The sequence below is a fragment of the Monodon monoceros genome, unplaced genomic scaffold (assembly GCF_005190385.1).
Source record: "Monodon monoceros isolate NGI ecotype Baffin Bay Population unplaced genomic scaffold, NGI_Narwhal_1 Super_Scaffold_21, whole genome shotgun sequence".
NCBI classification, from domain to species: Eukaryota; Metazoa; Chordata; class Mammalia; order Artiodactyla; family Monodontidae; genus Monodon; species Monodon monoceros.
Window position 1 is genome coordinate 88,391,335 of NW_021703778.1, and position 27,816 is coordinate 88,419,150.

At 41.9% G+C, this 27,816-nt stretch overlaps 2 protein-coding genes across 3 annotated transcripts; one reads left to right on the top strand and one right to left on the bottom strand.

Annotated features, from left to right (window-relative positions):
• The first annotated feature begins 260 nt into the window (after positions 1 to 260).
• ELL3 (elongation factor for RNA polymerase II 3) lies at positions 261 to 4,424 on the top strand. 2 transcript variants are annotated; one of them, XM_029239825.1, is made up of 12 exons: positions 288 to 480; positions 729 to 764; positions 1,112 to 1,224; positions 1,354 to 1,555; positions 1,645 to 1,724; positions 1,860 to 1,935; positions 2,359 to 2,542; positions 2,626 to 2,668; positions 2,795 to 2,966; positions 3,197 to 3,241; positions 3,319 to 3,352; positions 3,598 to 4,424. In XM_029239825.1, the coding sequence occupies exons 1-12, from the start codon at positions 349 to 351 to the stop codon at positions 3,642 to 3,644; spliced, it is 1,164 nt and encodes a 387-aa protein (XP_029095658.1). In that variant the 5' UTR covers positions 288 to 348; the 3' UTR covers positions 3,645 to 4,424. The 2 variants fall into 2 exon arrangements, with proteins under 2 accessions (XP_029095657.1, XP_029095658.1); XM_029239824.1 differs by having other exon boundaries at positions 261 to 480; positions 3,319 to 3,917.
• A 720-nt stretch (positions 4,425 to 5,144) lies between these two features.
• On the bottom strand, positions 5,145 to 27,792 carry PDIA3 (protein disulfide isomerase family A member 3). Its single transcript, XM_029237599.1, has 13 exons — positions 27,465 to 27,792; positions 21,466 to 21,544; positions 19,590 to 19,707; positions 14,895 to 15,002; positions 13,360 to 13,489; positions 9,706 to 9,822; positions 9,269 to 9,394; positions 8,499 to 8,681; positions 7,565 to 7,673; positions 6,888 to 7,016; positions 6,246 to 6,325; positions 5,837 to 5,894; positions 5,145 to 5,622 (listed from the first exon to the last, which is right to left on the bottom strand). The coding sequence occupies exons 1-13, from the start codon at positions 27,629 to 27,631 to the stop codon at positions 5,509 to 5,511; spliced, it is 1,518 nt and encodes a 505-aa protein (XP_029093432.1). The 5' UTR covers positions 27,632 to 27,792; the 3' UTR covers positions 5,145 to 5,508.
• Between the last annotated feature and the right edge of the window lie 24 nt (positions 27,793 to 27,816).

Below are 27,816 nucleotides of genomic sequence, written 5' to 3' on the forward strand. Positions count from 1 at the left end.
AGGTGGAAAAACTGAGGCAGGACTGGGGACTCTAGTGAGAGGTCTGAAGCTGGCTGCAGACTTTCTCCCCGGAACTGGGAGAGCACCTTCCGAAAGCCCAAAAAGCGCATGCCAATCCAAGAAGAAACCGCTGGGGTCGGTGCTAACATCTGGGGGAGAGCGAAGCGCCGCCCACGTGAGCGGGAAATCCCAGAGGTGGGGCTGGCTGTGGGTGGGGCCTGGGGTGGGGTCCCGGCGGGGGGCGGGGCCTACCTGGGTTACCGGGTGTGCCAGCCCAGCCCTGCACAGCGGAGGTGGTAGTGGCCCTGGTCTGTGGCTCCCGTCCTATTTGCTCTGAACTTCGCAGCCATGGAGGGACCCCAGGAGCTTCTGAGTAGGAAGCTCCGGCTCTGCTTCACCCCCACTGCCCGGACCAGCCTCCTGCTGCTCAGGCTCAACGACGCGGCGCTGCGGGCGCTGCACGAGTGTCAGCGGCAACAGGTACGGCCGGCCCGGGCCCCATCCTCTCCATCCCCTACCCCTCGATTAGTCGGGCCTCAGCCGGCGACCGTGCCGAAGGGGCCTGGGGATGGGAAGCAGCATCCTCAGTCTCCGGCCTCCCCACCTCTCCAAGTGAAGCCTGCGAGGCAGGTCCCCCCACCCCACCCCACCCCCACCCCGGGCACCCGACGCCGGATCCGGGGCGCTGCTTCACCTGCTCTTAGCTCAAGTCTGTGCTCTTCCTCCAGGTTCGGCCAGTGATTGCTTTCCAAGGCAACCGAGGGGTAAGCGCGGGCCTGGGGTGTGTGGAGGTGGAGTGCAGGGAGAACAGACATGGGCTCCAGGAAGGTACCATCAGGGTGGGAGGTTGAGGGCAGCCAAGGTCTGAGGAAGTTTCGAGAATTGAACCCCAAATGGGGCGAGGGGCTGCTGGGTTGTGGTCCCAAGAGGCTGCGGTTAAAGAGACTGTGCCGTCTTAGCCTCCTGAGGAACTCAGGCCCAGCTGCACCTGGTGTGCTAATGAGCCCCGTGGGACCCATCTTCAGGCTTAGGCTGGCTCAGGGAGGAGTGGCATTCATAGTAGGAGGAGGAAATGACTTTCATAGAGCTTACAGTCTCCTTTCACCCACAGTATTTGAGGGTCCCAGGTCCTGGCTGGTCCCGCCTCTTTTCCTTCATAGTGTCTCAGTGTGGCCAGGAGGGCCCTGCTGGTGGCTTGGACCTTGTGTGCCAACATTTAGGCAGGTAAGGGGAATAGGTAGCAGGTAAGAAAGAGTTTGTGCAAAGTCCGGGAAGGGGATATCCAGAGGTGCTTCAGAGATCTCCACCTTCCTGTTTTTTGTTTGTTTTTTGTTTTAAACTACTTCTTTCCAGATCTGGGCCTAACCGCCTCCACTGCCTGGGTCCACTCAGGGAGCGCCTCACTATTTGGGCAGCCATGGATTCTATCCCAGCCCCATCTTCAGTTCAGGGACACAACCTGACTAAAGATGCCAGAGATCATGAGAGCTGGCAGAACATGGGAGACTATTCTGCAGGAGACACAATTTCACAGCCACAGATGGCACTAGAAGAGGTAAGGCCAGAAACTGCAGGGAGTTGGGATAAGGTGGGGCAAAGCCTGAAGCCTAGGGAGCCAAGTGCCCCTGCCACTTTCCCTGCCAGGTGCCAGATCCACTGGCAAGCAGCCAAGGACAGTCACTCCCAGGATCCTTGAGGGAACACATGGCACAGTGGGAAGTGAGGTACTTGGGGGCAGGGTGGGACTAATCTGGGAAGCCCTGGTATTGTCTTCTCTAATCTCCACCCTAAATGCTGTAAAAAGGGATCTAGCCCTACCCTTGGCTTCATCTCTCCCATTCCCTCTTCAAAAATCCTAGGAACCAGACCCATCTTCCAAACAGAGAGCCTGATCAGGTACTGCCTTCCTCTGCTAGCCAGAAACACGTGGACAAGGTAAGTTGTAATAGCAAGGGTGTTTCAAAGAGAGTTGTGTCCAATGAGGCTAAAATCTAAAAATTGGGACCTTATCATTTTCATGCTGCCAGAGCTCATTATATGGAAGTAATTTTTATTATTTTAGTTTTTTAACTTTTATTTTATTTTTTTTTGCGGTATGCGGGCCTCTCACTGCTGTGGCCTCTCCCGCCGCGGAGCACAGGCTCCGGACGTGCAGGTTCAGCAGCCATGGCTCACGGGCCCAGCCACTCCGCGGCATGTGGGATCTTCCCGGACCGGGGCACGAACCCATGTCCTCTGTATCGGCAGGCGGACTCTCAACCACTGCGCCACCAGGGAAGCCCAGAAGTAATTTTTAAGAGGACAGAATAGGAGGCTTCTGGCTTACTGTTCATGTGACCAAGATATTTTCTCCAACAGAAACGTCCAGCACCTGCAGCTACTGTAAAACTAAAAGAAAAGAGGCTCAGATCTCTGTCTCTAGCTCCAAGTCCTCTACAAGGGCTGCCTAGTCAGGAGCTACAGGAGGGAGAAGATTGGGAGCAAGAAGATAAAGATGAAGACATTAGCCCCAGGCTGGTGCACAGTCCCTCAGTTCAAGCAGGTGAGTTAATGGGAGGAGGGTGAAACTGCCATAGTGGGGGAAAAAAAGCCTATCATTACCTTCATGTCTTGCTTCCTTCCTAGACTCTGAATCCCCAAGCCCTGAAGAGGTACCAGATTACCTCCTGTGAGTCCCCTGCCATTTCCAATTTTATCAAGCCTTGTGCATATGAGATATTAAGGTAAACTTCCTGGGAACTGGAAGCTTTGGGGGGCAATGATATTGAAGGTGACAATACTCTGCTCCTGGCAGGCAATACAGGGCCATCCACAGTGCAGAACAGCACCATGCTTACAAGCAGGACTTTGAGACAGATTATGCTGAATACCGCACTCTGCATGCCCGTGTTGGGGCTGCAAACCAAAGGTTCAGAGAGCTGGGAGCAGAGATGAAGAGCACTCAACGAGGAACTCCAGAATACAAGGTAAGGGCTGGATGGGCCCAGGCTGGCCCCTGAGCTCTACTGGCCATAAACTCCTGGCTAACTGCCCATAATCCTGTTTGTTCAACAACCAATGTGACAAGCAAGCCAGTTTTGAGGGAAAAATTAGTCTGTATAATTTGGTAGAATGAGAAGGGAAGTTCCTTCACTCCCTAAGAGAACTGGAGCTTTTTTCTTAAGGTTAAACTTGGTGCTAACATTTTCTGTTTCAGATGCTGGAAGAAAAGATAGTCCAGGAATATAAAAAGTTCAGGAAGGTAAGACCAGGCCTGGGAATGGTAGCAAAAAGGCAGAATTGACTCTTTTTTTTGACATGGATGCTTTTTCTCTGCAGCGGTACCCAGGTTACAGGGAAGAAAAGCACCGCTGTGAGTACCTGCATCAGAAATTGTCCCACATTAAAGGTCTCATCCTGGAGTTTGAGGAAAAGAACAGGGGCAGCTGAAGATGACAGAGGGCTCTTTACCCTCTGCCCAGTGTGCTATGAAGGAACAAAGCAGCTATTAACTAGAGTACAATTGTCTGCTCTTCTTATTGCTGAGTCCATGGTGGGAAGTAGGAGAGCTGCTCTAGGTTCTTAAGGTTTTTCATATTGCCATATTTAAATTTTTAGGGCATGGGCACAGTGCCAAGACTCCACAGCTGTGCCCAGGAGACTAGGAAAAGTAGCAGAGACTTGGCTTCTCCACCTTTAGTTCAGCCAAGTTATTTTTAAATCCTGAGAAATGATACCATTTCCAGGACAAGATACCTTGAGAACATCAGAATTTACTTGGTAGCCTCCCTGAAGAAACAATGAAAACTTTTGGTAACAGAACTTGTAATACAACTGGATATAATGGGAAAGGGCTTGCTTGGGTGTTACCCATGTACTGAAAGTGAATTCTTTTACAAACATGGCTAAAAAATTAAAACTGATTGCTTCTGTGTCAAGTTTATGTTTTCCTTGAATCCTCTTACCCTTGGCTGTGTATATGAACCAGTTCTGGGGCTCCCTAAAAAATCAGATCCCCAGATCCCAGCCCAGGTCTTATGAATTAGAATCTCCAAGATTATGGTTAGGCATCTTTACTTTTTCAAAGCACTATGGATGATCCTGATATATATTTTGCTAAGTGGCTCTGTCAAATCTTGTAATTCAGTGGTCCCCAACCTTTTCGGCACCAGGGACCGGTTTCATGGAAGACAATTTTTCCACAGACTGGGGCAGGGGGCAGGGGGCGGTGGCGGTGGTTCAGGCGGTAATGCGAGCGATGGGGAGCGGCAGATGAAGCCTCGCTTGCCGCTGCTCACCTCCTGCTGTGCGGCCCGGTTCCTAGCAGGCCACGGACTGGCCCAGGGGTTGGGGACCCCTGTTGAAATTGGTAACTAGAGGATACAGTAGGAATAAAGCTCTCCTTTTCCAAACATGGAGGTTGAGGATCACCTGCAACTGGGGCTATCTGGAATTATCCAGTAACTGAAATCTATAACTGTGGATAGGATTTGGATTTACCCACAAAAAGGAAGAGGGAAATGGTTCAATTCATTTGAACCAAAGATCACACCAGTTGTATCCTTTTCTTTCCTCACTGTTGCATGAGAAAGTGGATGTTTCACTCACAACGAGGAATGATACTGCCTTTCCCAGTTCCGCTGGAGAAGGAAGTTAATGACCACACCCTGGGCTTTGGGGGAGAGAGCTGTACCCGGCAGTGTCAGCAATTCTTGAAACAACTTGGATGGAACCCCAACCTGATGCCACACCCACACAGGGCATTTCTGGGCAGAGAATAGCCCTTGGGAGATATAAACATGCTCAGCTGCATGGCAAGGATAAACTGCAATCCATCCTTAGGGCATGGGCAGGCCAGAAACAGCCCAACAAGAAAGGTCCCTCACCTGTTCTAATCATCAGGCTAGGGTCCTGTGCAATAAACATGTGAGGATAGAAAGAGACGAAATCTGGAAAGGAATTACAGGTGATAACTGGGTCCACACCCAGTACAGTACAGCTGTATTGACCATTATGGCAGTCACTAGCCCTACATGTGACTGTTTAATAAAAATTTTAAATATGGTTTCTAGCTACATTTCTAATGCTCAATAGCTACAGGTATTGGGCAATGAAGATTATAGAACATTTCTATCATAGCAGAAAGTTCTACTGGACAGTGCTGGTCTAGAGAACCTCTGCTTGCCCACCTCGTGGAGAAAAGACAGTATAAAGGGGGCGCATTTATTGTCACTGTTCCAAATGTACAAAAAAAATTAGAAAATAACCCCCACCTCAATCCCCCCCCAACATTCCCCCCAACACAAATAATTTTTCCCAAAACCACAAACATAAACTGGTTCTGGTATTCTCATAAACAGTGCAGCTAAGAAACAGTTTAGAGAAAATTTTAACAGGATTCAGATTATATCCATTCTGTCCTCTCAGCCCTGAGAGGTAATAATCCCATACGGGTCCCAGTCCTCCCCAATGGTTTTCCCATCTCTCGTGGAAGAGTCCTTTTACAAAGTGTTGTGTTTGGCTGCTGCTTTAGAGATCCTCCTGTGCCTTCTTCTTCTTCTTGGGTTTTTCTTCTTGAATTACAGGGGGGTTTGTAGCCTCTCGCTTTAGATAGCTAATAAAATCACTTAATTCACGGCCACCCTGAAAACAGAAAGATAACTCTGAAAATTTAACCTTTCAAAAAACTGTGGATTTTCTTTTTCCCCAATAGGAAGACTTGAATTTTTAAAAGCACATTAGCAACCACATATATGGACCATGAGTTGAGTTTCCAGTTACATAAACTCAAAGAACTGAATATGTGTCTGTGTGTGTGTGTGTATGTATTTGTGGGGAGATGAGACAATGCACTTACTTCATATTTCTTTGGATTCAGTTTCTTGTTGGCTGGAGAGAAGTAGATGGTAGGAAAACTGGCAAAAGAAGAAAAGAGTTGACAAATTTCAGATTCCAGAGTAACTCTGACATACACTTTCCTAATAACTGCTTCTAGGAGTAACTTCTCTTCATGATTTCTAATCTGACCAGATACTATTTTCCATTGGTGGCTACATTACATCCTATCAAAACTCAGAAATATGAAAGCTCACAAGGTCTGTGGCAGTCATGTGGGCCAATGCTGCAGAACTTTAAGCCAGGAAGGCATTGGTGGTTCTGTGCTCAACTGGAATATGACTGTCCAAACTACAATACAGAAATGGTTTACAAGCTTATTTTTTCCTATCAGTTACCTAGAAACTTTTACTAGTTTTTAATCTACTTACCCTCTGACTTCATATGGAGAAGGCACATCATTGGCTGTGGCATCCATCTTGGCTATGACAATATTTGGGTCTTTTCTGAGCTGTTAATTAAAAAGGTTAGATCTTGAAATTTCAAGTTTTCAGTGACTGAGGGACACAGTCAATTTAGGACTTAAAACAATCTCATTCTTTAAAAGCTTGGATAAGTTTTGCTGCTGAGATAGGAAGAGTAGTGATACTTGCACACAATATCTAACTTTCCATAAACTTCCCTTTTCTCTCTTGGTTCCTACACATTAAGACTCTATATACAGACACCTTCAAAATTACCTGGCCTAAATAAGATACTATAAGGGCTAAGCCAAGTGATATAAGATGAAGGAACATAATGAATTCATATAAGCCACTATCAAAATTCAGATGCCAGGATACTTTTAACCACAATCTAGATTGAGTCTGAGGAGTGGAAAGGTAAAGCAGGTATCTGAGGCATTGTACAGGCTCAGAGGGCAGTCAGGAGAAAGTGAGTAAACAGTAGAGAGTTGAAAAAAAATCTACCAGTACTTAGGTTCTGAACTAATAAGGGTAACTAAATAGCCAATGCTGACTATGTATGTAAACTTCCCAACTCAAATTTAACTTCAGAATATGGTTCACACTTACCTTTTCTCCCAGTTCTTTATACTTAGGCTCCAGATTCTTACAGTGACCACACCAAGGAGCATAAAATTCAATCAGCACATCTTTATTTTCATCATTCACTATTTCATCAAAATTCTCTGCTACCACTACCTGGGAAACAGAGAAGATTCTCTAGCTGGTAAGGCAAGTTGAATACATTCATGAGCTATATTTGTTTCTGGACCCAATCCCTCTCAAATTTGTTGTGTTGCCATTAAAAATATGAAACACAACTCATATTTATAGACTTTATTAAGATATTACCATTCCCCAGAAATCAACTCATTCCCATGTCTGTCACCTGTCAGACTAAGTTCAGGAAGTCACAGGAAACAAGTGCTACCCAACTCTTGCTTAAAATAATCTCAGAACAACAATATTAAAGCTATTCTTAAAACTATTCTATTAGGGGTTAGCTTGCTCTGCCCTGAAGAGTAACCTAGCCCCAATACAAATATCATCAGAAAATTCTACTCCTGCCCCTATTAAGCATAATGAACTCTGACAATGCTTATTTTATGATGAGGGAGGTGAGTACAAACAAAAACAGAAACTGAGTAGCCAACATGGTCTTCACTTAGCACTTCCCAGTATTTTGGGAATAAAGAAATGAGGAGAGACAGCTATGTAGAGGCTTGGGGAAGTTGTGTGCGCCTCACCTTTACGGGCCCATCATTGCTCTCTGGGATAGGCTCAGACTTCAGGTATCTCTTCAGGTTGCCATCAAAGTAATCCTGCAGGAATCTCTCAAGAGCCTTGCCATCGCGCCTGGTATTAGAAAAACAAGGATCAGTTTTGTTAACTTGCTCCCACCACTGAGAAAACTAAAAACCATTTCTTAGAATAGTTTCTACATAGTTTAAATTTCAAGGCTAGGAAGTAACTGGAAGTTTAAAAAAAAAAAAGACAGAGCCCTTGTTTCTCAATATGCAGACTACAGACTGAACAAGAAAGCAACCACCTTCTTGTATTTCTAGTGTGTTCTTTGTGGATTAGAAAGGTCAGAGAAGGAAGAAAACATTGGTCCTTCTGGAAATTCTATTCTGCAAAAGAACCAGGTCCTATTTTGTTGCTCTGGAGAATAATGCCTTTTTTTTTTTTTTTTTTTTTTTACTTATTTCACTCACAGGAAGATTTTCTCTTGTCTTAATCTCCCGAAGTCTCAGAAGGTGATAGTCAAAACTGTCTGGGGTCTTAAGATCTTTCCAATACCCTGAGTTTACTTTAGGCCAATGTGGTATTCCAAGAAGAAAAGACATTCTGTAGGCATGGGAGGGGACTGGGTTGGTCTGAAATTACATCAATCTCAAAGAGACTGTCTAATGTTCTCTATTTACTATTTTTAATGGCAGGGTGGAAATAATCATGTAAGAATTCCAAGCTGCCATCCTTTCGTTACTTTTCAAAATTTATTAAGAATCATGATCCTTAAATTATCTATAATTAATTGAGAAAAGTGACCGTCATATGTCTTGATTACAAGACCTAGCTTCACATTCCAATGTTCTTCTTTTTAAATCCTCAGTAGTGTAAAAGGCTTTAATAGTTTCTTTGCAGAATCAAATCCCAAACCCACGCTAACTTGTAACTCACGAGAACTCCTCCTGCATGACAAACTTCTCTCCTTTTGCAGTTCTGATAGCAACAACAGGAATCTCTCCAGTAGTGCTTTCCAAGCCAAAATCAGAAAGTTCATGGCTAAAGGTTTTGCGGCTAGCTACAGCAAAGTTGAGTTTCTTCCCAGCATCCAGGAATTTCTTTGCCACCATCATCACTCTATAGGAAACAAGAGATATTTATGCCAAGATTATACCAGGGTGGTAAAGCACTTCTAAACCAAGAAGCAAGAGACTAGAAAGCAAAATTTCATAGTCCCTGCAGCCCTCTGGAAACAGTCTGAACTTGTGTTCTTGGGCAGTGACATAGGATTATGGTATACTCCAGTGTCTTACTGAACTTCACTGCCAAACTGTTGGTACCCAAGCAAATAGTCCATCCCCACTGAAACTTGTTATATTATATAACTATAAAATATTGCAGGCATAATAACTAGCCCAAAAAGAAAATTTATAAGGATAAAATACACTGAGGGTCTCAGTGGGCAACAAGGCACAATGTGTTAAAGGACATTTTAGATAACATTTGCATCTTTTATTGTGAGGTCAGGAATCAGCTGTGTCACACGGCAAAGGAACACCTATGGAAGATATGCCTAACAGATTTTGGAAATAGTTTATTTATCCTTACAGCTTCAAATCCCATTTTCTTACCTGTTCTCACATCACACATGGTAATAGGATAGTTAGAAGGAATTGTTTATGCACTGGGTAAACTTATTTACAAAGGGGAAAAATTATTATTACCTGTTTCTCCAGTAGTTGGAACCTTTAGCATTCTTTTCATAGTCCACATCATAGTAGGCCATAAGTAAGTCCTTGCCCTGTATCAAATCTTTATTGTCTTCTGTCATGTGAGGGCAGATACCAAAACTGAAATGATACAATCCATTATCAAATTTGGCTGGTTTATAGCTATGTTATGGAATTATCATAAAGTAACTGACAGCACTTAAAAAGGAAAGAAATTTTCAATATATAGGATAAGTACCGAGTAATGTAACTTATAGGACCACAATAGGAGTTCTAGGACCCAAACATTACTACTTTAATATAAACTCAACTATTATCATTACAATCCCATGAATGAGGCTATTTAATCTAAAACATGGCTCTGCTTAATAACTGAGATAAACAAACTAAAATGAAGCCAAGAAATCCCAAAAGTATAAAGAGGTACTCACATGTTTTCCTGAATAAATTTTTTAATCTTTCCACTGGTCATTTTCTGCTCTGTATATGCCACAGTCCTGTCCTCAAACTTGTTCATCAGATGTGACGGACGAAACAAGGTGATACCCCTTTAGAAAAAAGTCTTAGTAGGTAGACAGCAAAAGAACTGTCTCCCACCTTTTATTTAAAGCTCAGACTATCTACGCTTGCTGCCACTTCTACTATCACCATTTAAGCACATAAGGACTCTTTTCTGGGACCACAGCCTTGGCAACATGACCTTCTCATCAAAGCTAAGGAGCTAACCACCTTAATTTCAAGTGTAATAATTGGGTATAATGATTTAATAAACCTGGGTTGCAAAGTTAGAATACCTTGGTTCTAATACTTGCTCCACCACTAACTTCAAAGACCTCGGGCCAGGTATCAATTTAATTCTTCTGGGCTTCAGCTTTTACATCAGTACAAAAGGGGGTTAGAGTAGATAATTAATTTCCAAACCTTTAAAAACAAAACCCAACTTACCCCAAAGCCCCAATATGTACAATAAAATAAAGCAGAACTTGCTCTTATTGGAAGGTACCTTGCCCTGCCAGTCTCATTGAAAATTCAACTCTCCCACACAGTAAGAAAATTACTTCATTAGAGAAAATATATTTAAGATTCCTCCCAGCTGTAAAAATTCTATAGGTAGGTATATGATTATAGATAATATTTAGCTTGAGTCCATTAAAAATTTTTTTGTTCTAGATTTCTCTATATGAATAAACACAGTTTACAAAGTTTTCTCTTCCTGGTACTATGTTGCCTCTCTCCCTAAACCAAGCTTTCCTCATTCCACCGGAACACTTGAAGGAAATTCCTTCTTTTTTTTTCTTTTAATAAATTTATTTATTTATTTTTGGCTGTGTTGGGTCTTTGTTGCTGTGTGCAGGCTTCTCATTGCGGTGGCTTCTCTTGTTGTGGAGCTCGGGCTCAAGGCATGTGGGCTCAGTAGTTGTGGCTCGCGGGCCCTAGAGCGCGGGCTCAGTAGTTGTGGCACATGGCCTTAGTTGCTCCGCGGCATGTGGGATCTTACGGGACCAGGGCTTGAACCCGTGTGCCCTACAGTGGCAGCCGGATTCATAACCGCTGTGCCACCAGGGAAGCGCCCTTCTTTACTTTCTAACCCTTTGTTCAGCTAAAACTGAACCCCAATTTGGTTCTGAGTCACAGGTTTATATCTAGTACAAGCGTTCCCAGAAAATATCACTATTCTAACTATCAATATCTTGCCTCTTGCTTCTCTTTCATTCCTCCTCCCCACACTATACACACCTGTATACAATTTTATCACTTGTTTTGGGCTAGGTGTCAGCACCTTTAAGTCCTTATATCCCTCTCTCCACTCTTCCAATGTTAACCATTAACTTTATGTCAGTTAAAACACAGGCATTTTCATAGTATACAAGGAAACTACATAGCAAAAAGGGACCTAATATAAACACGCTGGGCAACCAAGAAGGTGACTATGTCTCAGATTTTTTTAAAAGCATAGTTACCAATTTCAGAGCAGTTATTGTCAAAAATTGAAATCAGTTCTAAATGTGATCTTTAATGATGTTATGGCATTGGGGTACACATGAAAAACTTAAGACACCCTTCATATAAGGTCTACACACGAAGAACTTAAGACACCCTTCAAATAAGGTCTTCTAAATAAGACTTCTGATCAGAGGCTGAGAGGCCAATTTTTTTTTCCTTTTTTTAAAAAAGATTTATTTATTTATTTACTTGGCTGCCCCGGGTCTTAGTTGCAGCACGCGGGATCTTCGTTGCGGCATGTGGGATCTAGTTCCCCAACCAGGGATCAAACCCAGGCGCCCTACATTGGGAGGACAGAGTCTTAGCCACTGGACCACCAGGGAAGTCCCGCTGATAGGCCACTTTTTTTTTTTTTTTTTGGCAGTACACGGGCCTCTCACTGTTGTGGCCTCTCCCGCTGAGGAGCACAGGCTCCGGACGCACAGGCTCAGCGGCCATGGCTCATGGGCCCAGCCGCTCCGTGGCATGTGTGATCTTCCCGGACCAGGGCACGAACCCGTGTCCCCTGCATCGGCAGGCAGACTCTCAACCACTGCGCCACCAGGGAAGCCCTGATAGGCCACTTTTAATGACAAGTGTGAGAGGCAGACACAGTGAACAAATCTAAGGGTAACAGGCTGATATGTGGTGTGCTTAATGAGCCACAAGTGGCTCCACATCATTTATAGACCTGGTGTCTCTTAATCTAAAAGGCAGTAGAGCCTCATGGTTAAGCCCAACAACGTTGCAGCTAGACCTTCTAGCTGCAAAGGTTCAACCCTGCCATTTACGGCATGTGAAGCTTAACCTCTTTGTGTGCTTTCTCCTCTGTAAATGGAGATAATGACAGCTCTGTCTCAACAATTTGTTAAGAGGATTAAAAGAGTTAACAGTACATGGCACATAGTAAACACTGCATATTTTGTTAAATATAAATAACACTAACCCTTGTCACGCTTTTCTTTTTACTCTATATGCTCACCTTGAGTGATCTCATCTAGCCCCATGGTTTCAATAACCACTTACATGTGGCTGACCTATAAATCTTTTAACTCAGTTGAGAACTTTTCCTGAATTTTAGTCTCATTTATCCAATTGTCCAATGGGTCTTCACCACCGGATGTCTCAAAACTACTCAAATTCACTGTGCCAAAATAGAACTCATCATCATTCCCTCCAAATTTGTTTCTCTTCGTCTTCTTCATAGCTTGATGATGACTGGCCCAGTTATCCAAGTCTTTAGAAACCTAGACTTACTGTAGATCTGCCCTTTTTTACACTTGGCTAGGGGCCAAATCCTACTGTCTACATTTTTTATACACACTCCTTCTTCTTCATTGCCCCTAATACTGCCTTAATTTAGATTCTCAGATGTCACCCTTAGTTTAGACTCTCTTGACTGCCTTGCCATCCCTCCCCTTTCAAACTACCACTATATGCGTGCCAGTGTCTTTTCTGCTGAAAACACAAAATTAATCACATTACTGTCTAGCTCAAAGTCTTTCAATGGCTCTCAAATATCTAAAAGATAAAATCTAAATTTTTCTGTATGGCACTTAAGGTTTTCTATAATTTGGTCTCTGCTTACCTCTCCAAGCTTACCTTTCACTATGACCTCATCCACGAACAATACTCCAGCAGTACTACAGGTCCCAACATGCTTAGGTTGTTTCACATCTCGGGGCCCTCTCTCCTGCTGCTCTATCTGGAATAATCTTTATCCCCCACCATAACCTGCCTGGAAAAACTTATCTTTCAAGATATACCTCAAAAGTCACCTCCTCTACGACATTTTTTGATACGACTCCCGCCCCCGCCCCCCGCCAAAAAAAAATCATTCCCTCCTCTGTACTTCTGGTACACTCTGCCTAATTTCTACCATAATACATATAATGCTCACTTACACTTGTATTTTTAAATATATTCACTGTCTCCCATTACTAGATGCCCCTCAAAGGCAGCAACAGTTTCCAGAACTTAGCTTACTGCCTAGTATGTGCACAATAAAGCTTTTGGAAAAACTAGGCTTAAAAACCACCAGTTCACACAATAGCACTTGGTCAAGGTGCACATTTACAAGGGCATTTAACTCAGTTACTTACTCTCCATCATCATCATACTTTTTCACCAGAGACTCAACACTGGTGTGTGCAAATCGGTAGTTATCCCTCAAGTTGCTGGCTGCTTTTAGAAACTCAGAGTGAGCGTCACTGAATAAATCCTTGAAAAAACCTATATAGAAAATGTCAAACACAAGGAAGAAACAGTAAGTGCTGAGACATATTCAAAACTTTAAAATTCTTCTATTTTTTCAAAGTCTTTATCTTATTATGGATAAGCAAAGCAAGATAGATAGGAGGATTGGGTCTGCTTTGCCATGAGTACTGAGGATATTTGATGAAATATTTAGGATAAGAATTTTTTCTCTACCCTTAAAAAAATACTTTTTTGAGGAAGCCAAGGGAGAGAATTTGTTAGGGTTCAAGTCTTAATTCTAGTTTTTCACAGTTGAAAAATTTGAGCAAATTGCCTAACTCCTTAGAGTCTCAGGGACTATTTCAGGTGTCAGAGGATTAAATAAGGTAGTATGCCAAAATAAAGTGTAAATTAATTCACCATATTTTTTTCTATGTCTTATTTGTCTTTAGAACTTCAAATCTAGTAAAGTGCCCGAAACCTCAGTGTTTATTAAATGTCTACTTATGGTTAACTCCTTGTAAAATATACAGAATCAATATCCAGATAAGAAGTGACTTTTAGTCAAACTTAAATGATAAACCATCCTCTACTGCCAGAAAGTCAGTTTTATTACAGTAATTAGGAGATTAAGAGAACACACGCTTGTATGTTTAAATTTGTTATTATTATTTTTTTGCGGTACGCGGGCCTCTCACTGTTGTGGCCTCTCCCGTTGTGGAGCACAGGCTCCGGACGTGCAGGCTCAGCGGCCATGGCTCACGGGCCCAGCCGCTCCGCGGCATGTGGGATCCTCTCGGACCGGGGCACGAACCTGTGTCCCCTGCATTGGCAGGCGGACTCTCAACCACTGTGCCACCAGGGAAGCCCTAAATTTATTTTTTAGTCAAATGTATTATGCATTACATTTAAAACAAAACAAAACAAAAAACACTCAAGATGTAGAATGTGTTTAATTGGCTCAAGTTATTTTAAAAATAATGAGATATTGCAACACCCAAGAAAGCAAAGATTGCTGTAAAAACATACACAAATCCTAGCAATTTGATCTTAAATTGTAAATTCCCCTACAACTGTGAAAATAGCAGACACAGAGGTTTATCATTTACTTATATCCTCCCACCTTAAAACCCCATTTTCAGTTTTAAGTACTCTATTATTTGAGTTAAATCTCAGGAGTTTAAGAAGTGATAGGAAAAACTGAAGCTATTCCTATTTTCTTTAATTGACATTAAATCTTTACACCTGAAAGAATACCAGGCCACTCAAATAAAACACCAATTTTTTCTATATTATAGTAATGCTGACCTAATTTTGTGAGTTGTCTTTTCAGCTGCCCCCCAGGTTTCCCAAACAGTTTTAACTTTATTGTTTACTCAGACATAGAGGGCTTTTGAAACCATGTTGATGATTTTGTGGCATAATCAAATTTGCTACTCACCCACCACAGAAGCATCTTTATCACTAATGAACTTTTCAAATTCTTCCTCAGTCCTGAGACCAACTGAAGCTGGTCCAGCCTGCTTCTTCAGGTGGCTGACAATTCCATCTTAAAAGACAAGATGAAAGATTGTAGCAACACAAATTTATAATTTTTGAAAAGGTAATCATTCACATGATTTAAAGTTTAAAAAGTTCAAAAGCATATACAATGAAGTTTTCTTCCTATCCTTTTCCTTGTGACCCAGTTTCTTCCCTATAGGATAACATTTCAGTTTTTTGTATATCTTTCCAGACATATTATTCAGAAACAAGCAATTACATATTTATTCTTTTCTTTTCTCCTCAAATGGCAGCACACACATATGCTGTTCTGTATTTTGTTTTTGTCATTTAACACAGCTTAGAGATAATTTATGTCAATATACGTAATGAACTACCTCAATCTTCTTTATAGCCACATGGTGTTCCATTATATGGATGTACCACAATTTATTTAACCAGCCACAACTGATGAACATTTGTTTCCAATTTCTTGCTACTGTAAATGATTCTGCAATAAACAACCTTGTACTAGCATCATTTTACACATGACTGAGTGTACCTGTAGGGTAATTTCCTAAAAGTGGATTCACTGGGTCAAAGAGTACATGCATTTATAACTGTTTAACTGCCCCCCCAAAGAGACTGTACTTATTCATATCCCTGCCAGTGATGTATTAAAGTGTTTATAACAATACAGATAATACCTTTGTACATGTTGTTCTCTGCCTAGAACAATCTTTCCCCAGATATCCACCTGGCTTCCTTCCTCACCTCCTCCTTTAGGTCTTAACTCAAAATGTCATCTTCTCGGGACCTCCCTGGTGGCCCAGTGGTTAAGAATCAGCCTGCCAATGCAGGGGACACAGGTTTGAGCCCTTGTCCGGGAAGATCCCACATGCCACGGAGCAACTACGCTCGTGAGCCACAACTACTGACCCTGTGCTCTGGAGCCCGCAAGCCACAACTACTGAGCCCACGTGCCAGTTACTGAAGCCCGTGCGCCTAGAGCCCATGCACCGCAACAAGAGAAGCCACTGCAATGAGAAGCCTGCACACCGCAACGAAGAGTAGCCCCCTCTCGTTGCAACAAGAGAAAGCCCGCACGCAGCAACAAAGACCAAATGCAGCTAAAAATAATAAATAAAAACAAACAAAAAAGTCATCTTCTCAAGGAAGCCTTCCCTAACCATTCCTTGTAAACTAAAACCTATTCAACCCCCAACACTCCCTTATCGCCTGCTTTATCTTTCTTACAGCACATTTCACCCATCTAATACTCTATCCTTATTTATTTTTGTCTGTTTTGCTGATATACACCTAACTCTAAGAATAATACCTAACACATAACAAGTTCAAGAAATATCCATTTTGCAAATGAATTAAACAAACAAATCCTTTATTCTTAAGTGGCACAGTCACATGTAGCCTTGCATTTTAAAAGTAGAAAATGCAGTGCCTTGGCTATCTTGTTTCAGGGTTTAACTATATACAGGTCAAACTATGCCACGACCCACATCCACCCAAATCACATTTTCCTATTTAGGTGAAATGTGGTAGGTAAGTAAAACTGTTTAAAAATAATAATCACATACAAAAACACAAAAAATCTTTTACCCTTTAAGTCTATTTGACAGACCATTATTCTATTTTCTTCTGGGCTCCGTGCTACTCCTCTGTAATACTCCACCTCTCCCACCCCTTTCTCTTCTGGGAACTCTAAGGATTTGCTGACCGACTGAGACAGAGTACTGTTTAACTGTTTCAACATGATTGAGTCTATTTTGCTTCTTTTAGAGGTTTTTCTTTCCTTCTCTCTCCATTCATGATTTTTTTTTTCCTCTTAAATGTTTTCCTCAACTCCTCACAGAGGAGTTGTGTCAATAGGTAAACTGATATTGCATATGAATTTTTTGGCCTGCAAGGGGACTGTAATTACTATATCACAATATAAATTATTATAAAGAACTTTACCTCAGGGATATGATGAAAAGTGTTACGTTTCTCCCTGAGTATTTAAAATTCTCTGGAACGTATAAAGGGAGGGCTGAGTAACCAGTTGAAGCAGGAAGGCAAACAGCACAGTTCTTAGAATACATGAATAAAATAATCCATCTTAAGTAGCCAAACATCTGATCACCTAGTCAGATGCTGAGAAATACTTGAGTTTAAGAAATCTATGTACAGCCCAAGTGAGATTATCTGCCTAGCAGCAGTCTGGTTGGGTTCACATACAATATAGTTTAGACCTAAGTCCAGAGAAAAACATATCAATAATTCTAACTGCTAACTCTACCCTGAGCTAATAAAATCTGAATCGTAACATGTGTTCATTAATGCTTTTAAGATCAGGGAAAAAAAAATGAAGATTTTACCTTTTGTTCTTAGACATATCAAATTTTGAGTGTTGGCTAAATGACCTCAGTTGGGCCAAAATATTTATTCATGCATTGAAGAGTTATTATCTACTACATGTGGAGAACCTAGGTACTGGGGATAGAGTAATAAATAAACCAAACAAGGTCTCTGATCTCTTGGAGCTTACAATATAAGTAAATCTCCAAATAAATCCCCAAATAAATAATACAATAAATCTTCAAATAAGTAAACAATTTAAAATATCAGATAGTAACCAGTGCTATGCAGAGAATTAAGAGGATGGTAAGAGTATGACTGGGTGGCTACCTTAGGTTTGGTGGCCTGGGTAAGCACCTGGAAGAATTTTTTTTTTTTTTGGGGGGGGCGCCGTGCTGCGCAGCTTGTGTGATCTTAGTTGCATGACCAGGGATCGAACCTGGGCCACTGCAGTGAAGTGCCGAGTCCTAACCACTGGACCACCAGGGAATTCCCTGGGAGGTGAAATTTAAGCCAGGATCTGAATGAAAAAAAGGAGCAAGCCATGCAAACATGGGGGAAGATCATTTCAGGCTGTGGACACAGCTAGGGCAAAGGTTCTAAAGTGAAATAGTATTAAGTCTTAATAGTCTTAAGAGTTAGAGAGGAGCCATCTTATGTACAGCTTTGTATACGAGTATCAATCATACATGCTGAAAAAATTCCACATCACCTAAAATGCCCAAACTGAACGAACCCCTTTCCTCTCACCTTTTCATAATAAAAAGGTAAAATATGCCTAATTATTTGATAGACTCAAGATAAAACTATCCAAAACATACTTTCTCATTAATTATGGGCCCTATGTAGAGGGCCAGCCCACTTACTTCCCAAACTTCACCTGTCATCCTTGCTAATTATATTCCAGCCACAAGGTCTTTCTGTCCCTTGAACATATCAAGCTCAGTTATGCCTTAGGGTCTTTTTGTACCTGTTTTCCCTCTGCCTGGAAAACTCTGGTCCACATCTTCCCATGGTTAGCTCCTTCCTATCATTCAGGTCTCAGCTCAAAGGTTACTTCCCTGATCACTCATAATGTGGTACTCCCAACCCCAATCACTATCACATCAGTTTTATTTTTCTCCTCTAATGCTCTTATCACTAACTGAATTTATCTTACCCACATATATTATTGACATTAAAAATTTTTAAATTGTGGTAAAATATACATAACATAAAATTTACCATCTTAACCATTTTAAAGTATACAATTCTGTGGCATTAAGTACATTCACATTGTTGTACAACCAATCTCCAGTACTGTTTTCATTTTGCAAAACTGAAACTCTATTCATTAAGCAACTCCCCACAGCCCTTGGGAACCACATTCTACTTCTATCTCTGTGAAATTGACTAGGAATCTCATATAAGTGGAATGACACAGTATTTGTCTTTTTGTACTGGCTTATCTCACTTAGCATGTCTTCAAGGTTCACCCATGTTGTAGCACATCAGAACTTCCTCTTTAAGGCTGAATAATATTTCACTATATTATATACAATTTACATATAATTAGTTATTATTAATATACTACATTTTGTATATTCACCCACTGATGGGACACTTGGGCTGCTTCCACCTTTTTGCTATTGTCAATAATGCAGCTATAAACATGGGTATACAAATATCTCTTCCAGACTCTGCTTTTAATTCTTTTAGGTATATACCCAGAAGTGGATCATACAGTAATTCTGTTTTTGTTTTTTTAGGATACACCATTCTGTTTTCCATAGCAGCTGCATGCACCACTTTATGTAAGTCCACAACAACAGTGCAGAAGGGTTCCAATTTCTCCACATCCTTGCCAACACTTGTTCTTTTTTCTTTTTTTTTCTTTATAGTAGTCATCCTAATGGATGTGAGGTGGTTATCTATATATATTTTTAAACTTGTGTGTTGCCTTCTTCTCTTCATCTCCCAGAATGTAAGCATCACAAGAGTAGGAACCTTGTCTGTTTTATTTATCAATAAATTCTGGGCACCTAGTATATCTGGAATATCTGGCACAGAGTAAGTACTGAATAAGTATTTGTCAAATAAAAAAATGCTAGTAAACCTTATAAATCAAGTTCAAGTATTTTCTACATTACTTGCATAATCTGTTCAGTTAGAGAAGTCTTTTGTTAGCTTCCAAACTGACCTCTTAGGTGAGGAATTTTTAAGACTTAAAGTATCTTGTATAGAAAATGTCATGTTCCCACTACAAAGAACAGGGTACTTAAACAGATCCAGTTTCCAGAATGTAATCCAGGATCCTTACCAGCAGTCCTTGGCCCATCATAAGCACCTGCTTCTTCACCATCTCTAAATATCTTCAGGGTTGGATATCCACTCACTCCATACTTATTACAGGTGTTTGTGTTGGCAGTACAATCAACCTAAAGATTAAAATACATGAACCACTTGTTATCCAAAAGCCTGCTGCAGGCTCTTCCTATATTCCCAAAATATTAAGAGTGGTCAAATCAAAATATCAAGCAATTTTTGACACATCCTACAGAATATTAGATTTTAAAGGCAGACTGGTGCTTGGCTAGCTACCTCAGAACCGCCTAAGGAACTCTAAAATTTAGATTCCTGGGCCTCATACAAAATGCACAAATGACTATTTAAATTCTGCCCTTAGAGTCTCTATTGTCTAAAGCAGTGTTCTCCACCTTTTTCCTGCCCCTCAGAATATGCAAAGGATAAATCACTTAAATTAGAAATAGTGGCTTACTTTGATAATGATTATAATCAGTGGGATGTATCAATATATACCCCTTAGGTGGGTTGGGGTATATTTGATTTGGCAAGTCACCTATGGTTATTAGCAAAGGTACTGATACTTAAACATGCTCCCTGAGCTAGTCTTGAATCTGGGCTAAACTATAACATGATAGATCTAGTGAGACCTATCAGGAAGAAGAAAAACAACTTCCATCTATTTAGCCACTTATTTGAAACTAGGTAATGCCATCAGCACTTTGCATGTTATTATCTCATTAATCTTCATATGATTCTGAGGTATGATCCCAATACTTTAACATAAATTAAAGTTCAGAAAAGTAATGCATCTATAGTAACAAAGACTATAGCTACATGAAGCAGGAACAAAATCATGACTGAACTCTTTTTTTCTATGGCAAGCTGCCACAGAACATCAGGATTAAAAATAGTTTTCAAAAACAGTCCTGGGCTTCCCTGGTGGCGCAGTGGTTGAGAGTCCGCCTGCTGATGCAGGGAACATGGGTTCGTGCCCCGGTCCGGGAAGATCCCACATGCCACGGATCGGCTGGGCCCTTGAGCCATGGCCGCTGAGCCTGCGCGTCCAGAGTCTGTGCTCCGCAACGGGAGAGGCCACAACAGTGAGAGGCCCGTATACCGCAAAAAAAAAAAAACCCAAAAAAACCCAAAACAGTCCTATATATGTATGAACTATTTATCTGAGGCTGGCCGAGATGTGAACTTTTAGACCGGAGCAACTAGGGGTTTACTACATAAAATTCGGGAAGCATTAGTTTGACTGTAAAAGCAAATACTAAGTTTACAGTTGACCAGTTAGTTAATACTTAACATCCTCTGGTCATCTTCCTATTCCCATCATTTTGAATAGCGTATAGTAACTTAGGGAACTCATTTACTCATTGATAATTTTCCTCTAAACTTGACTATTGTAATTTTACTTTCCATGTTTGCCCCTTAATTTTTTTTTTTTTTTTTTTTTTTTTTACTGTACGCGGGCCTCTCACCACCGTGGCCTCTCCCATTGCGGAGTACAGGCTCCGGACGCGCAGGCTCAGCGGCCATGGTTCACGGGCCCAACCGCTCCGCGGCATGTGGGATCCTCCCGGACTGGGGCACGAACCCCTGTCCCCTGCATCGGCAGGCGGACTCTCAACCTCTGTGCCACCAGGGAAGCCCCACCTTAATTTTTATTTACCATATATTTTACTTCTTTCTTATGCCAGCATTTCCCTTAGTTTCACTACTTGTAATCTTTTGAAACCGTAATTAAGTCAGTTGTGTATTTGCCCAGAAACTAGTGTTCCCTCTTCTTCTTAGCACTGTAAGAATAAAGAAAATCAATGTTAATTTTTACCTACTACTATTTAAAATACCTCATTTCCTTTAATGAAGAATCCACCTATACTCACCTTTGCTAATGGGACTATTCCTTTTAATCTGGTAGCTGCAGCTTCATATTCTGGGGCAAGCTTTTTGCAGTGTCCACACCTATACAGATATGTTGAAGAAAAAAGGCAAATATATCCTGTAAATTTGTTAATTTTGTTTCTCTGGGAAGAATCTCAAATTATAATACCACTTTTGACTAGTAGCTGCTTCCAAAAGCAAAAGCATCACCTGAACAACATCCAGTACTGATAAGGTAAATCAGAGCTCTCAGAGGTAAAGCTACCTTCTCTAGCCTGAGGTCAACTCTATAGGACTGGCTCAGTCCAGAGCAGCATCTATGTTCTCAAAAGTGCAATGGGGTGGCGATGGCGGGGGTAAATTAGGAGTCTGGGATTAACATATACACATTACTATATATAAAATAAACAAGGACCTAGCACAGGGAACTATATTCACTATCCTGTAATAACCTACACTGGAAAAGAATCTGAAAAAGGATATATATATATATATATATATATATATGTATAACTGAATCACTTTGCTGTACACCTGAAACTAACACAGCATTGTATATTAACTATACTTCAATTAAAAAAAAAGATTAAAAAAGTACAATTGAGCCCTGAAAACTGTAGTCAGAAGTATAAGCCACATTAAAGAGGGAAAGGGCTCAAGCCCTTTTGACCAATTAATGAGGATAAAATAAAGGGCAAGACAGTAATAATCCCATTCCTGGTAGCATTTCCAAAAGGAAGGTACGTATTTTTCCTTAGAAAACCAGCACTCTGGTTCTTAAAAATATAGTGGTTGAAACCTTATAAGGTCCCAAGTATGATATTAACTCTTTAAGAGTCACGATCAAGTACTTTTTCTCCATTCCTTGAATATGACTCTGACCAGAAACCCAGTTTGAGGGAGGTCAGTCGAATAAGGCCCAAAAGGTGCTCATTTGATATACTTTAGCAGCTCGATGGAGGCTTTTTTCCTTCTCAGCTGAGTTTCAACATAGCATGAGAATGACATATTTAAGACAGCAAGCTTGATTTTTACAGCTACACAGTTCACCTGACTGTAACTACTGATGAAGATAAAGCATTATGTCAGTTAGAATATTTTCCCAGAGGGCCATCATAAACACCTGTTCCTCTGCCCAGAAAGCCCTAACAGTCCCACAGGCACACTGTAAATGCAATGTGGGTAGGGGCTTATCAGTACGCAACTAGCACCAGCTATGTATCATCTCTTCAAAAGCCAACGACTTGCAGAGGGATCACTGGGAGAACGTGATTAGTTCTGTGACCTCCTCACAGACAGCAAATATAGAATTAGAAAACAGAAGGAAGGAAACAGAAGAAATTTGAGCTGACATTTCATAGCCGAAGTCTCAAAAATTTATTTTATTAAGTAATGGATGGATAAGTAACTTGGAAACATTCTGCCCCCAAAACTTGTTTAAAACAAAGAATTCTAAGAATTTATATTCTTCTAGGTCTTTAGAAGTCCTATTCAAAAATAATCATTAGAAAGCTTAACTGAAAGAGTGATATAAAAAAAGACTATAATATTAGACGTTGCTTAGAGTCACATACATATTTACTAAAAGTATAAAAGAACCAAATGATAAAAACCAAATTCAGGATGGCCAGTGTGTAAGATGGGGAAGGGGTACGCAAGGGATTTCAACTGTACTGGCTTTATTTTTTAGACTGGGTGGTGAATAAATGGTATTCCTTATACTGTGTTTCACAGATGCACCTTTTACCATATCTGAAATTGGGATGTGTCTTCAATCGTGTCACAGTTTCATTGGTAGCATTTCTCTCTTCGTGAGACATATATTCATTATATCCTCTGTATTCCATAGTAAATTAAAAATTCATGTACGTCGGTTGTAACAAAACTACACAAATTCCAACTGATTTAATAAAATAACCAATTTATCTGATAAACCTAAGCTTTTGGGAACATAAGGGTGCAAAGGTTAAAAATGAATGTGTGTTAAAGAGAATAAGAATTGGATCTGTGCCTTAAAGGTTTAAGGCTTCAGACAGGATGGGGTAGGGTATTTTAGAGAAGGGGAAGAGTAGGGCAAAGTTAAAATTACTAGTGAGAATGATGCATTCAAGAGAACTATGGGGACTTCCCTGGTGGTCCAGTGGTTAAGAAGCTGCCTTCCGGGCTTCCCTGGTGGCGCAGTGGTTGGGAGTCTGCCTGCCGATGCAGGGGACACGGGTTCATGCCCCGGTCTGGGAAGATCCCACATGCCACGGATCGGCTGGGCCTGTGAGCCATGGCCGCTGAGCCTGCGCGTCCGGAGCCTGTGCTCCACAACGGGAGAGGCCACAACAGTGAGAGGCCCGCGTACCACCAAAAAAAAAAAAAAATCCGCCTTCCAATGCAGGGGGCGTGGGTTCGATCCCTGGTTGGGGAACTAATCCCACATGTCGCAGGGCAACTAAGCCTGCATGCTGCAACTACTGAGCCCGTGCGCTCTGGAGCCCATAGGCCGCAACGAAGAGCCAGAGCAGCCAAAAAAAGAAAAAAAATAAAAGTAATTAGGAATAAATTTATCAAGAGAGGCATAAGAACTGTACACTGAGAATTACAAAATAATGGTTAAAAAAAAACAGAACTATGAAGGGCTTTTTTTTTTTGGTTAAGAGATAATAAATGTGTTATATGTATTAAGAGATTTCTGTTGAATACGTATGTAGTAATTGTTAAGAAGACAGACAACAGATTTAAAAAGTTTCACCTCAACTACCTTTAAACACCTGAAAAGGAAAAAAAAAAATAGTACAAAATAATTAGGCCAGACCAGTGGGTCTCAAAACAGATGCATATAAAAAATATCCATTAAGCATTAAAAAAAAAAAAAAAAAAAGAGGGACTTCCCTGGTGGCACAGTGGTTGAGAATCCGCCTGCCAATGCAGGGGACACGGGTTCCCCTGGTCCAGGAGGATCCCACATGCCACGGAGCAACTAAGCCCACGAGCCACAACTACTGAAGCCCACGTGCCTAGAGCCCATGCTCCACAACAAGATAGGCCACCGCAATAAGAAGTCCGTGCATCACAACGAAGAGGAGCCCCCACTTGCACTAAATAGAGAAAGCCCACGTACAGCAACGAAGACCCAATGCAGCCAAAAATAAATAAAATTAAATAAATTAAAAAACAAAACAAAACAAAACAAAAAAACCTGTGTGCCTAGGCCCCACCCTGGGACTTACTGAATGATTCCTCTAGGAATCCAGGAGATAACCAGAGGTGTAGGGGGAGTGTGTATAAGTGGCAAGGCTGGGACTGAAAACCATTGCCTTAAGCATTGTTAATATCCACAACATCATCAAATGTCCAAAGGGAGGACCTGTCTAACAAGTTCCAATAAGGCTGGAGGAGATTGTCCTCTTTAAATTCACCAGGAATGGAAATTAGGTGGATTTTGAAGGTGATCATCAAGTTTTACCACTACTTCTTTCACCTACTACTAGATAATACTAAAACACAAATAATCCCATTCACCTTCAGGGATGGCACCCAGCAGTTAATAATGACTCCCAACATATACTCACCCAACAATCATTACTTCATCCCTGTCATGTGCCTCATGCTACTTTAGCCTCTGATAGAAAAAAAACTGATATAGTCCTTTCCCTGTAGGAACATCAGTCTGGCAGGGGTGATAATATTATTAGGTCCCAATGGAGAGGAGGGAACAACCAGTTAGTTGTTCAGGGAAGGAAGAAATCACTTTTGAGCTAAATCTTGTTGAAAAGATCAACTGGGGGTGGGGAGGGGAGGGAATTCCAAGTAAAGGAATCAGTATGTATAAGAAGAAATATTAAATATTCCATTTTATACTATCCACGTAGTCTTTTTCTATACTCTAGAAACACTGTGTATCAAATATCATCAATTAATACTACTGTCCTAGAGGGCAGGGCACAAATCTACAACACAGGTAGATGCTGAAGACTTAAGACTGACTAATAAATATTCAGAAATTATCACAAACATTTAAATAGTTCTATTTACTTCCAGAGAAATTCAGATACTCCCATTCTTACAAACTATATAGATGATTGACTCCATAATGGAAATATTAGTCTACAGAGTCAGCTGTAAAGAAATCTTTCACTTTCACTTGTAAAATGAAAGTGGAAAAAATACCCTAAAACAAATGAGAAAAACAACTTGTTCAAAATGGGTCCATTTTACTCTTAATAAGGATTCTTTAACTGTTCCTATCTAACTTATAACAGGAGTACAAGGCAGTTAGAGAGCATTTCCAGCTGAGATATTAATAAATAAAAGAGTTGAATGTGGAGAAATAAGGACATCATCAACAGACTTCCTTGATTCCAAATTACTCATTCAGAAAACTGATCCTTCTTGTAGGCATTGTGGAGGATGACTTACCTTCCAGACCAATTACATGGAGACACCACAGCAGTGATCCACCCAACTTTAGGGATACTTTAGTGCATGATGGGATATGTAGTTTTTAGGGAAGCACATGCAACAATTTAAAGTAGCATAGATCAATAGGAGAAAAAAAATCTGCTTTAAACTAATAGTCTAATAGCCCACAATTCTCCAGCAATTCACTTCATGTGGACCCCTGTAGTCACAGAGGCACCTCCCAGTTTTGATACAACTCCATACAGCCATTCTAATTACAGTAACACCCCCTCAAAGCTAACAGCATGGTTACATGATTGGGAAGAGTTGTTTCTAAGAGAACAGTGATTTCTAGTGATGTGTAAAGACCACCTATGATGTGTAATCAGTACTGTCAGTTAGTCGCGGTAATGCCCTGGATGCAAAACCTGTCAGAAGCTGAAAACAAAATGTGCTGCCTCTAAGCACACCCTTCTGGCTCAGGTGGTCTTCATTATAGGACTTCTAGTGTAACCCTCAAGTCAGCTGAGCCCCTGCAGAGTGAAGACCAGAGTTAGAAGCAAGTGAAAGTTATCCACTAACTTTCTTTTACTGAGACTTTTGAATACAAATAGTTTTTAATTAAGGGTCACTGTGGCAGGAGAAGACTTAAGTACTGTAATTAGCGTGGTTATACTGAGCTGTCCCCAGCGTTAAGATAATCATTGTTTGCTATGGTAAAGATGTGGGAGTTAAAAAAAAAAACTAACAACGCTCAGGTTTACTGGGTCAGAAATCCTATTTGCTCTTTCCCCACTCCCACCCCACCCCCAGCTTTTTATTTCCAGTTAGTTCTATCCTAAGTAATTTACATCCTAGTTCAGTTAAAGCACTCTCAAGTGGAGTATTTCTCCAACACTGATTACTTTCTCACTGGGGTCTTCTTTGGCATTTTTCAGAAATCCTAATTAAAACTGACCATTTAGACAGATCCTGACGGAATTACTCGGTTCACCTACTCTTTTTAACGGAATTCTGATGGTGCTGAGAAATGATCAGTTTAATGGAGAAAGTGTGCACCTGGCGATGGACAAATAACTGCCTTCCTTAAGAGAGCACTTATGACCATTCTGCAGCCACTCTGACCTTGGCTAGAAACCAACGGCTGCGTGGGGCAAGAAGAAAGGAAGTATCCTGGGGGCCCACGGCCTCTGCACTTGGTGAAACGTTGGCTTCCAATATAAGGCCTTGAGATGCCTCGTCTATAGAATGGAAAACAGTAAAACGGACTCACCCAGAAACTCTAAAGATACCAATCGAGGGAGGATGGGGTGCAGGGGGTGAAACCCTCTGCAGATAGGAAGTGCCGCAGGAGCACCGAGGTAAGGATGTGGCCCTGCGCGAGTGGGGCCTTCGCGTTCTCCTTCTCGGATCTCGCTCCCAGGCCATCAGTACCGACGTCTCCGCTCTCCGCGAGGCAGCTCGGCTCCCCGGTGGGTGGAAAACCTGCCGGCCTCAGCCGGGCTCGGGGGAACGATGGAGGGCGCCGGCGCTGCGTAGGCCCTACCGTCCCCGCGCCTTCGCCCCCTGCCCACCCGGCCCTCCCTCTCCCGCCCCGGCTAAATGGCCTCACCAGGGGGCGAAGAACTCGACGAGCATGAGGCCTGCAGAGCCCGTGTCGGAGATGCGACTCTCGAAGTTGTCGTCCGTGAGTTCCAGCACGTCAGAGGCAGCGGCGAGGCGGGCCGCGGCGAGGAGCAGCGCCAGGCCCGGGAACAGCGCTAGGCGGCGGAGGCGCATGGCGACTAGGTGAAGCTGCGGCGGCGGCCAGGAGGGTCAGGGTTCGGCGGGGACTGCGGAGGCCGGGCAGAGAACCACGAGCCTTCAGGCTGCGCTCGCGCGTCTGGCCCGTCGGCCCCGCAGCCGGAGGTCCCAACCCCCCAGCCCGGCTCGGGCCGCAGTGTGGCAGCCGCCGATTGGCTGTG